Source organism: Danio rerio, chromosome 1 (genome assembly GCF_049306965.1).
Source record: "Danio rerio strain Tuebingen ecotype United States chromosome 1, GRCz12tu, whole genome shotgun sequence".
Taxonomy (NCBI): Eukaryota; Metazoa; Chordata; class Actinopteri; order Cypriniformes; family Danionidae; genus Danio; species Danio rerio.
Genome location: NC_133176.1, coordinates 22,893,695 through 22,906,591, shown reverse-complemented (window position 1 = coordinate 22,906,591; position 12,897 = coordinate 22,893,695). Strand labels below are relative to the sequence as shown.

At 35.1% G+C, this 12,897-nt stretch overlaps 1 protein-coding gene across 4 annotated transcripts in view; it reads left to right on the top strand.

The window, feature by feature from the left end:
- Positions 1–12,678, top strand: part of gria2a (glutamate receptor, ionotropic, AMPA 2a) — an 85,897-nt gene extending 73,219 nt beyond the window's left edge. The window contains exons 13-16 of one of the 4 annotated variants that reach the window (XM_005170897.4): positions 2,454–2,701; positions 6,839–6,953; positions 7,908–8,042; positions 10,696–12,678. In XM_005170897.4, coding sequence (XP_005170954.1) covers positions 2,454–2,701; positions 6,839–6,953; positions 7,908–8,042; positions 10,696–10,860 — 663 coding nt within the window. In that variant the 3' untranslated portion in view covers positions 10,861–12,678. 4 annotated transcript variants of the gene reach the window in all.
- Positions 12,679–12,897: the final 219 nt, after the last annotated feature.

The following is a 12,897-nucleotide window of genomic DNA, read 5'->3' as shown; positions in this document are numbered from 1 at the left end:
TACATCTGCGTAATGTCATCTTCAGCACAAGATAATTGTGACCATTTTTCTGACATTTTGGCTTAATATTTCTATAGAAGGAAATACAGACACGACATGCATCTTTTTTAGGCTATGTCATAAACTGCAATGGCTAAAAATGTCATGTGGTGTAACTACCAAGCATCAAGTAAAGCGTATTAACATAATCTTCTTTAAAGGGATTTTCACCCAAAAATGAAAATTCTGTCATCCTTTACTCACCCTCCACTTGTTCCAGTAAGTTTCCTTCCTCTGTTAAACACCAAAGGTGAAACGTTTTAAAATGTTCGTGAACCTAACAGTTTATGGTAACCATTGAACTCCATGATAAATTTCCCAACTTCAGTGGTTAATATTAACTTTTTTCAGAATGAATATTTTAGTATGCGTGTGTGTGTGTGTGTGTGTGTGTGTGTCTGTGTGTCTGTGTGTCTGTGTGTGTATAAATCAGAAGAAACTCATATAGTCTTGGAACAACTTGAGAGTGAATAAATGTTGAGGGTTTTTTTCAATAAACAATATTATTGAATACATAAAAAACATGTCAATACACATTATTTATCATTAACAGGTACTGTAGGCCTGTCGCAATATTCAATATATTGACTTATTGCATGATATATGAAAATGAGGGTGGTTAATTTTGAAGACGCGATATATTGTCTATTATATACATTGAAATTGAAGATGATGATGATTAGGCTACATAATATAACAAGCAAAGTTTTGTCGAGTGCGCTGCATTCTGTTGAAGGCATGCATTATGCAGAATCCACCTACGCATTTTGTTCTCACACGTTTTTGTTTCGATCTATAATTATTATTTACTTATTTTTAGATTTTTTTCATTTTCTGATTCAAATGTCGAAATATTCCTAACAATAAAACATTCTTTGAAAAATTGTACTGGATTTTTTACACTATTGTTGTAAAAATGTATTGTTTGTAATTTGTGATATAAAATTTATAAAGTGGCAATAATATCGTTTATTGCAATTAATTTGGTGCAAACTATCGCCTAAAAAAAGCCCTATTAGATTTTTTCCAAAAATGATCAGTGTACACTTTTTTTAAAGATACAGTCAGAATTATTAGTCCCCCTTTGAATTTTTTTTTATTATTTTTTTTTTATTATTTCCCAAATAATGTTTAACAGAGCAAGGAAATTTTCACAGTATGTCTGATAATATTTTTTCTTCTGGAATTTTTTTTTTATTCTTGGCTAGAATAAAAGCAGTTTTTAATTTTAAAGAAATTATGTAATTCAATATTATTAGCCCTCTTTAGAAATATTGCTTTTTAACTGTCTACAGAACAAACAATTGTTATACAATAAATTGTCTAATTACCCTATCCTGCCTAGTTAACCTAATTAACTTAGTTAAGCCTTTAAATCGTCACATTGGAATTTTAAGGATCTATCTGCGTTTTAAATGATTTTGATATATTGAGCTTCAAAGTTTTAGCATTCCATAGCCAAACAGTATGTGTCAAACATTTGTTGTTTGAATAAAAAGTCTTAAACTGTAAACAACTAATAAAAAAATTTAAAAACATCCCATAATGTAAATAGGTTCTCATTTAATAAGAATATGTCAATAATTAAATTTTGACAAAAATGTCTGATAGAACCTTATAATTCTAAGGTGAGGAAATGTGACCTAAAGCTGTATAGACGTGTCTTGAAAAAAATCTAGTCAAATAATATTTACTGTCATTATGGCAAAGATAAAAGATATCAGTTATTAGAAATAAGTTATTAAAACTATCATATTTAGAAATGTGTTGAAAAAGTCTTAACTTTCTGTTAAGCAGAAATTAGACAAAAAAATAAACAGGGGGGCTAATAATTCTGACTTCAACTGTATGTGAATAATAGTGATCTTGCAGGTCTGAACAAGCCAGTTCAAGACACTGTTTTTGTCACATCATGTCACATATAATATTTCATGAAAACTGCTTCCCTTATTTTTTTTTTTTATAAAAAAAAATATTAAAGATCATACCAATGGTCTTTTTAAGGTTTTCTTTTAAAGAATCTAACTGAGGCTTTTCTTCATTATAATTTTTTACTTTATGCCCCTCATAAAAAAATACTTGTTCATCACATAAAAAAGTGAATTCAGGTCATTTTTAAGTATGCATTTTAAATATATTTTAACTATCCTTGGCATTTCCCGAAAATGTCATTATATTGTAATGATATTAACACATAGTCATAAAAGTTTGACAAATTCCCTTTTGCAAATTTGGCAGATTATAAATTAATTAGATGAGAGTTGTTTTTATTAATTTGTTATAAAAATTGAATTAATATGAAATGCCATTCCCCTGACATGTTCTGGATATTCAGATTTACAGTGAGAAGTGACATTGCTAAACCTCTAAAATCTAAACCTCTTTTTGTTTGTCTCTTTCTTCACTTTAACCAGAGATCTAAGATTGCTCTCTTTGACAAGATGTGGCAGTACATGAAGAGCGCAGAGCCTTCGGTGTTTGTTAAAAACACAGTGGAAGGCGTCTTGCGTGTCCGGAAATCCAAAGGCAAATACGCTTATCTTCTGGAGTCCACCATGAATGAATACATCGAGCAGCGCAAGCCCTGCGACACCATGAAGGTCGGAGGGAACCTTGACTCTAAAGGCTACGGCATCGCCACACCCAAGGGATCTGCTTTAAGGTGGGTGGAGTAGTATAACAATATGGCCCATGTTGTTATAGTATCCCACCTACCCTGATGTAGGCCGGGGGTCCTCTTTAAAATGAGGTAAACTAGGTAATAGCAGAACTGAGAGTAGGGAAGAATGGTAACCTAAGCAAGATGGGCAAAAACAGCAGGGTAGAGACTTAGCAAGGAAACTGCAGAGATAGCGAGGGCTTAAGAAATGCTAGCTGACAGCTGACAAGCAGGAGACCTAGCAGCCGGTGCTCTCTGGGAATGACGCTTTAGAAAAAGCAGAATAATTTAGTATCAAACAAATAAAGAGCTAGCTTAACATTAACTTATTCAGCTTATTATTAACTATTATATTAAAATAGCAAGTGAGCAGCATAATAAAATACATTTATCTTTTAGGGCTGTTGGATTAAAATATAGGTAAGCAATTCATTCAAATGTTTATTATTTAACATGTTAATATTAATCATAAAAATCGTTAAATGTTAATAAATGGTGTAATTATTGAGTTACTGTAGGTATATTTAGTGGCTTTTATGCATCTTCAAATATGAATTAATGTAACACAGAGCTCCCCAAACTTCACTGGTGTATTATACACAACATAGATATATAAAAATCCTTTATTATCATTTGGAACGCTTCCATTTGTTTTATTTACTGCAATAAAATGTACAAATCAAATTCTGGTGAGGGTAAAAAAGCTAGCTATATTCTTTTAAAAAATATATAAAACTAAACACTAACTTAAGACAATCTCTAAAACAAGCTTTACAAATAGAATTCACACTTAGAATCGATATGATCCATGTTCTTAACAACGTTGAAATGAAACTGCTGCAACTAAATTTAGACGGAAGGGTGATGGATGTTCTGTGATGTTCTGCGAAAGACCCAAGGGCAACAAGTCTAGTTCATGGTTGGGTAGAAAAACAACAGAAAAGCAAATCATTGGAGTACAAAAACAGACCTAATTTAACTTAAAGATTGAACTCCTATACTCATGTTCTTTTTTAATGAAGCAATGTTCAAACATGCACTTCATTTCTCTTGGTTTGTAATGTCCAGACCTAAAAAAGATAATAATGCTTTTGGACCTGGTACATTAAGTGTTTACATTGGCATTTATAAGTCCAAACCTAAAGATACTTTTTTTTTATCATGGATACTTTGCAATGGAACCCATGCTCACAAAAACAAGAGAAAACCAAGACAAAGAAAATTAATAGAACATGACTATTAAACTAAACAAAATGTAATTGTAACAATATTTTGATTTTGTTGATTTACCTTTGGCCATGGACTCCCTGTAGCCCACCAGGGTGTTGAGGCCCATAGTTTGGGAAGCTCTGGTGTATTCATTTTCATATACAGTGCTCAGCATATATAAGTACAACCATCACAAATCTATCTTTTAAATTCTTATTTTTAATAAAATATTATATTTGTGCATATACAGTTGAAGTAAGAATTATAACCTCCCTGAATTATTAGCCACCCTGTTTATTTTTTCCACCAATTTCTGTTTGACGGAGAGATTTATTCAACACATTTCTAAACATAATAGTTTTAATACTCATTTCTAATAACTGATTTATTTTATCTTTGCCATGATGACAGTAAATAATATTTGATTAGATATTTTTCAAGACACTTCTATACAGCTTAAAGTCACATTTTAAAGGCTTAACTAGGTTAATTAGGTTAAATAGGCTGGTAAGGGTAATTAGGCAAGTTATTGTATAACAATGGTTTGTTCTGTAGAGTATCGGGGGAAAAAATTAGCTTAAAGGGGCTAATAATTTTGTCCCTAAAATGTTTTCTAAAAAATTTAAAAATGCTTTTATTCTAGCCAAAATAAAACAAATAAGACTTTCTCCAGAAGAAAAAAATATTATCAGACATACTGTGAAAATATCTTTGCACTGTTCAACATAATTTGGAAAATATTTAAAATAGGAAAAAAATTCAAAGGGGGGCGAATAGTTCTGACCTCAACTGTACATTAGATTAGTCAGTACTGAAGCCAAATCTGGAAAAATAACTTGCAATAATGGTCCAAAAACTAGTGCACCCAAATTTATATGTTATAGAAAAAAATTTAAATACTAATTTTAAAAAGAGGAAAAATCAAGAGAAACAAAAAAAAGTGCTAAATTTAGTTAAAATTTTGTAGGTTGTAATTTATTTAGCAATATTTTGCTTGAATTTAATTGTATTGTCTTTCAATTTATAAATATGTTTGGTGACTAAAATACTATTTTAATAAATATATATGTTTAATAAATTGGCTTTGCTTAAATGCACCAAAATACATTGCCTATATTTAATGAGAAATGGATACAAATATTCATTTTTAAAATTGGGTGAACTCAATTATGCTGAGCACTGTACCTAGTCTAACACATGATATTTTATCATTGTTAAACCTGAATAACAGTTCTGTGTAACTTTTATCAGTGGATCTGATATTACAAAACCCAAATCTAGTTAAAAGTAATGCTTAATTATTGCAAATCTGTAATATCAATTATTGGTTGATCTCTAGAATTAAATGAAGAGAGTGGCAACTCAACTCTTTAAAGATTGATTTACCCGTCATTTCATTTGTTTAAATTTTCTGATATGTGAAAAAAATGTTTTCAATTAATTGCTTGTGTTACCATTCTAACTTTTCACAGCCCTAAAGGAAATAGATTAGTTTGTGTGGTTCTTTTTCAGGAAATACCGGGTCTGCTCATGGAGCTTAGTAGATATTAACTGAAGAGAAGGTTTCAGATGTGTTATTTCCAACAGACTACTGAAGAGTTCTGAAGCCTTTTTTTCACCTGTTTTGCTGATGATGATCAACTGCCATGTTTTCAGTGGAGCAAACGTTGGCAAACTTAAAATGGCTTTCTATTCTCTCTAAATTGAAGCATAGTGGCGTAGTAAATATTGGAAAGGATATCGTTACTAATGATATTCAGGCTAATTCTACTCACGTTTGCCGTTATCATCTGTTTTACTGAATGCATGTCAGTTCTTAATGACTGATGCAATGGCCTCTTGCAACCAGACTGTTATGTTATGACAAATGCTATTTACTGAAAATCTGCAGTAATCAATGCATGCGTTTGGGCTCTTGGAATTGAATGGTCGCCATAAGCATTACAGAATGTCTAAGCTGATGATTCAGAGGCTGAACAGTAACTTGATTATGAATGCATTTGATGATGCACCGTTTGAACTATGCATGCTGTCTTTCTTGATACTTCTAACCAGGTTTGTTTGCTTCAACGCTTAAAATGTTCTCTGCTAACTGATTTGAGGATCTGGATGTGCATTTGAGCAATAACTGATACTATCACTGATCCTCCTCTGTTCTAGCCTCCTGCCTCAAGAGTTTGAGTTTACAAAAAAAGAACTCTTAAAGCTCGACCACCTTACATTTTGATGGGTCGTTGAATACAATTTTGATTGGTTGATTGATTTGACTGACTTACTGATTGATGGATTGTCTAACCCAATGTTCCATTCATTCTATGCGACTTTTGGGGGGCGTGGCCCGCTGCAGCCCCGCCCCCCTCCATGCTGTCTGACAAGTATGTTTTATCGTTTGTTTAAGAAACGCGGTAAACCTTGCAGTGCTAAAACTGAACGAGCAGGGGCTTCTGGATAAATTGAAAAACAAATGGTGGTACGACAAAGGAGAGTGCGGCAGCGGAGGCGGGGAGTCAAAGGTCAGACCCGTGCTCGGGATTGTGGGTTCAAAATGAAATGAACAAAATGCAAATGAGCAGGAAGCACTACCAGAGAACCCAGAAAGACAAGCCTAATGCCTACAAAGCTGCTATCAATTGGCCAGTTTGTCGACAACATCTGGTCCAGAATGAAATGCAGACAACCTAAAAAACAGATTCTCAGAGGTATACGGCTCGTTGGCGGGCGCTGTTTCTGCTTCCTGCTCGCGGCGATGAGTCTGTGCACATCTGGCACGGCAAAGCCGCGTTTGCCGACTGCCAAATGGAGCGCAGACTGTCGATCGCCACCACGCTCAGGGCTGAATCATGACCAGCGCTGTTAGCGAGTGCAAATGTTACTGACAATAACATAAAATAACATTGGTAATGTTATTTATGTTATTTCCCATACGCGAAGAACGCCAGTAAACCTTGCAGTATTGAAACTCAGTGAGCAAGGCATCTTAGACAAGCTGAAAAACAAATGGTGGTACGATAAGGGAGAATGTGGAGCCAAGGACTCTGGAAGTAAGGTCAGTCACTGCAGGGAGCGTGTGTGTGTGTGTGTCTGGCAGGGCTAGAATGTGTATGTGCGTATGCATGACAATCTGTAAAAAAAACTGTCTCAGTTTGGGGGATACAAACCCAAGCATTAGCAGACTAGTGTGTATGTGTGTGTGTCGTGTATTGGAGAGGAAAAGAGTATGAGAGCGATATTAAAGGAAGCTTGTGCAAAAAAGAATTACAGCTTATGTTAATGTGTGTGTGTGTGTGTGTGTCAAAGCAAGCCCCCCTACACAGATTTACCACCGCATGAATCAGAGCCTGACCTGTGTATACAATCAATGATGCCTATACAAACAGGGATGTGATATAAACACGCAGTAATGCATGCCACACACATACACTAGCCAAGACATCATTTACTCTGTACTCGATCCACATTCCCCTCACACACACACACACGCAAACACCACACCTGTATAGGCTCAGAATTTCCTTGTGCTCCTTTGTATTTCTGTGTGCTTTATTGACAACTTGTCCTGTTCCTTTTTATTTTATATCTTTCTTACGCTCTCTCTTTCTCCCTCCTATCTCTCTTTCTCTCTCCCCATGCGGTCTCTCCTTCTCCCTTCACCAATGCTGTAAATGTTGTTTGTATTTTTTGCCTTTTACTTAAGCTGTCTTTAATTGCAATTCTGTAGGTGGCGTCTTTTTTCCTTCTTTATGTGCACACACTGCACCGCACTGTCTTGTTGTATTTTTGTAGCCGTCTGTGTATTTTGTGTGAAGTACTGTTAGACGTTTACATATACAGTATATATACACATTTAATAATACTGTAATATTTGTCTAGTCAATTGAATACTGTTATCTTTAAAGTCGTAATGTGTTAAATATTTATATATAGTATTATAATAAGTGGTTTTGGCATACTGTCGTCTTTTCTCTCCCTTATTTTGACCTTTGACCTTCGCCCCCTGCAGGAGAAGACTAGCGCCCTCAGCCTGAGTAACGTTGCGGGTGTCTTCTACATCCTGGTTGGCGGCCTCGGGTTGGCCATGCTGGTCGCTCTGGTGGAGTTCTGCTACAAGTCGCGCGCGGAGGCCAAACGCATGAAGGTTGCCAAGACTCAGGCTCTAAATCCCTCCTCTTCCTCGCAGAATTCTCAGAATTTTGCTACTTATAAGGAAGGGTACAACGTTTATGGGCTGGAGAGTGTTAAGATCTAGTGGGGTAGGAACGGCAGAGGTTTTATTTTTGTTGTTTGTTCACTGTTTTGTTTTCATTTTCTCATTTTTTTTATCGTACGCCAAGCGCTTCATCGCCACTGCACCACTTTCCGGGCATCTCTCTGACATCCATTTCTTTAGGATTTAAAGGGGTCATATCAACATTTTTATGTAATAATTTGCCTTTGTATTTCCCTGAGGTCAACCAAGGCAGATTCAAGCTCCACTGACGCAGACATAAGACAACACTTTGGTTTTAGTTAAATCTGTGTGTTACCCCTGTTCGGTGTCTGTTGGAGCTTGTTTTCAGGTCTAAGAATTGACATGCTGTAGTTTGTGTAGATTGACCTTTAGGCTGTAATTTAGTTTAACATATGTTTTCCACTCTCTGTCCAACCCTTAAAATTAAATGGAAAGTTTTTGCTTATTTATTACTTCTATTTTTAACAAAAAATATGATTATTTGCTTACTTAAAGTTACAGTACTCTGTTTCACCGTCTCTGTTTAAAACTATTTAAAGCAAGTTACTAGTGAAGTATATATATATATTTTACTAGTTGTGCTTTGCCATGAATGAATCTCTAATCACATCAGAGTGGATCAATGCATGACATTTTCATGACAATGAGAAGCACTTCCTACTAGGCATATACCTTAAAAAAATATCTGAACAAATAACATTACTGAACAAATGTTTTAAAATAAATGATGATACTGATGATTAGATCTAATAGCACACAATTATGGCTAACTGGCTTTTGCCATAAAATGGGAATAGACAAATCAAATTTTAAAACATTATTAAAAGCTTACCATTACAAATCAGGCATGGTAAAAAGACTATATAATTGGTACATTTACTTCCTTCATAGTTGTATTTTTTTGTTAGTAATCCAAAAAGTAACATTTTGTAACATTCATTCATTCATTTTCTTTTTGGCTTAGTCCCTAAATCAAATGCTTATATTACTTCTATTAATAAATCATTATATTCCCCAGAATTTTCTAATCTTTAATGAATGAATGCCACTATATGATAAAGATTATTATTTTCAGTCATTCAATCATTCATTTTCCTTCGGCTTAGTGACTTTATTCATCAGAGGTTGCCACAGCGGAATGAACCGGCAACTTATCCAGCATATTTTTTACACAGCGGATGGCCTTCCAGCTGCAACCCAGTAATGAGAAACACGTATACACACTCATTCACACACATACACTACGGACAATTTTAGCTTGGTCAATTCACCTGTAGTGCATGTCTTGCAACTTGCGGGGGAAACCAGAGAACCCAGAGGAAACGGGGAGAACATGCAAACTTTACACAGAAATGCCAACTGACCCAGCTGAGGTTCGAACGAGCAACCTTCTTGCTGTGAGGCGATCGTGCTACCTACTGACGCCCATTTTGTTAATAAATCAATCCATACTTACTCCCAGGGCCATTTATATTAAAGTTGATATTTAGTCACACCATATTGGTGTTTTCTAACATCTAGATGTTATGAGGTGGGTTGTTAGCTTAACGCTCAACCCCCAACCTGGAGGACCAGGACACACACATAAACTATGGATAATTTGGCCTACCCAATTCACCAACAGCATGTCTTTGGACTGTGAGAAAATCAGAGCACGCGGAGAAAACCCACGCAAAAACATGGAGAACATGCAAACTCCACACAGAAATGCCAACTAAGTGACCCAGACGGGGCTCAAACCAACGACCTTCCTGCTGTGGGGCGACATCACTACCCTTTGTGCCACCATGCCACCCAATTTAATCCACGATGAAATTAAATACTCACATTTTTGCTGTTGGACTTTGAAAAAAAAAATCAGCTACTCTTTCCCAAAACTAGCATTATCCATTATCCTCTTTATTTCTGAACTGGATTTATAGGTTTCTCAACACAGATCAGGCATAACTACTACTGAGCTTCAGACAGCTATATTGTCAAAATGACAGACAAAAAAATAATAATTCTAATGCCGTAAATTTATGGAACAAACAGTGTTTTACATAACAAAAAAAAGACAATTCGATTTTTCACGATATGACCTCTTTAAAAAAAAAACCCCGTAATTATTTTACAAGTTGTGTTAAACTGACCCTATATTTACATCAACCGAAGATTAAAGAAAAGTAAGACAAATGACAAACAGAGCGAGGGTAAATTGTAATGAATAAATCTCCTCAGCTCATTTTGTTCAGCGGCAGTTCCTTCATTTTCCGTTTGTTTACCTTCATTGACGCTTGTGGTTGTTTTGTGAATCGGCTGCACCGCTTGCTTTGATTACAAATCTCTGTCATCGTAGTACGAGACCCATTAGCTGTCAGTCATTCTCCACCCCATCAGCTCCTCATAAACATCTGCAGTTTATATAGATGTTATACATACATTAATATCAATCTGCATTTCAGACGTCGACCTATATACAACATTAACGATTGTTTCTACGTTTTCTCTCCCTCTCTCTTTCTGTCTGTATGTGAATGGCTGTGTATTTCCGCATGTGTGGGTGTATGTTTGGGAACAGATGACGTTCACAGATGCTATGCGCAGTAAGGCCAGGTTGTCTATAACGGGCAGTACAGGGGAGAACGGGCGAGTGCTGACTCCAGACTTCTCTAAAGCCGTCCATGCTGTGCCGTACCTGAGACCTGGCATGGCAATGCCTCTGAGTGTGAGCGAGCTGTCCTGAGTGCCTTACACACACATACACACAAACACTGGTGCAAGCATGCTGTACCCCCACTTTCATACGTGTACATATTCTTACACACACAGACACACTATAAATAAATATATATATATATATATATATATACATAATAATAGTTAACTATTCCATATTCAATGAATCACAACATCTATACACAGGATGTCAGATCCATTTAAACACACTTTATCACGTTTACTGTTCAGTGCAATCATATTTTGGCCAGCGTGTCACGTGTACATTTGCAAAAACAGACGTAAAAAAGGTATACAGGCACATGGCCGCGTGTGCATATGCAGACAACTTCAACTTTGTGTAGCTACACATCTATAAAGTTGTGTATTTTTGCATTTCCAAGTTCTCGTTTCGAATACGCACACATATTATGACCTCATGTATTCGCTCGCATAATCACTTGGCTCCAGTTTTCATCGATTTCTTTTCACATTGTAAGTGACGACATCGCAATGCTGCACTGAGGAACAATGTTAAATCCTTCCTACTGGAAAAACACAACTCCACTCCTGTTTGCATTGCAAAGTGTTTTTGGATTCTCAAGAACTCAAGCACACAAATCATCTGCGTCAAATGTGATTTTGTTTACTTGGTCTACATGATAAATATATTAAATCAAATGTTTGACTAGAATCGTTTCTTATTATATGAGATCTGTATGATAAATGATGTATATAATTACACTTTTGTTCATTTGATGTTAATGTTACCATGCAAATGCTAAATGATTGAGAAAAAAACTAAATGATTTAAGTAGTTTTGTTTCTTCTCCTCACTGGTTTGTTTTGTTGTGATGTTTATTTATTTATTTATTTATTTTTTGGATCACTGTGTTCCGTTTTTCTGGCCTATGGACAATGCAAGCAGTAGTTTTATAATTCTGTCTTTTAATTAAAAAAAGAAACTAAAAAAAAAGAAAGAATATTTTACCTTCTGCATTTCACCATTTAGATGGTATGGATCTGTATATGAATAAATGAACTTCTATATATATATATCGATATCTCAAAATGCCAAATATTGATGTGTGCCAAAATATGTCAAGGCATTTCAGATGCTTTTATCAGTTTTGTCTCTGTACGGGGAAATGTAAAGACTGAAAATTAGCACCCTATACTCGAGGGTTTGTTATTTATGTCATCTTTGGCTCTCTATGTTTTGTTTTGTTTAGGTTTTCATATTAAATGCATTGTACTTTTAATAAGGTGCACTACGATATGCAGTTTTAACTGTGAAAAGCATGACGACCTTTAGTTATGTTTGTTTTTATAAAAGCGATGATTATGTATATCACTTATATTAGTTAAGTAGGGGTTTTCTTTGACGTAGTCATGACCTGAAGACTAAGAGATGGAGATGATTATTACAGATAGTTATATTGAAAATTATATTGATAAAGTATAAGCCGATCACCCTTTTCTATGCCATGCTGTGTAACTGAAATCTTGTTCATTAGTTTTATATGTATATGTACTGTACATGTAAATAGAATCCATTCATGTGTATAACTTAAAATCTTGGATGATACACGATTACACAAAGACGCACATTAGAGGATTGCTCATTTTGTGCTTTTTTTGGGAGAATGTTTGGGAACGTCTGAGTGAAGTACCAAGCTGTCTCTCATTTCCAGACACTAATGGACTGGTCATCACTAGCATCATTTCAGCTGGAGGGTTTGCCATGGGATGAAAAAAAAGGAGGACATTTTTCTAAATGGAATGTGGACCGATTGCTTTATTTTTTGGAATATTTTGAAATAAACAGAGACTGAGAATCCTCTGATATTCTGTATTTTCTCTGTTTCGTGTGTTGGAGGAAAGTGCGCAGCAGGGGGTTGAAAAGCATGTCAGCTCTTCACACATAAATTCACATCCTGGGTCCAAAATTAACAGAATATGAAAATGTTGAAACAGCTTATCTAGAATGTCTCTCTTTTTTTTAAATATGACATGCGGCAGCGCATTTATGAAGGATTCCACATTATGCTAGAAGTATAAAAAT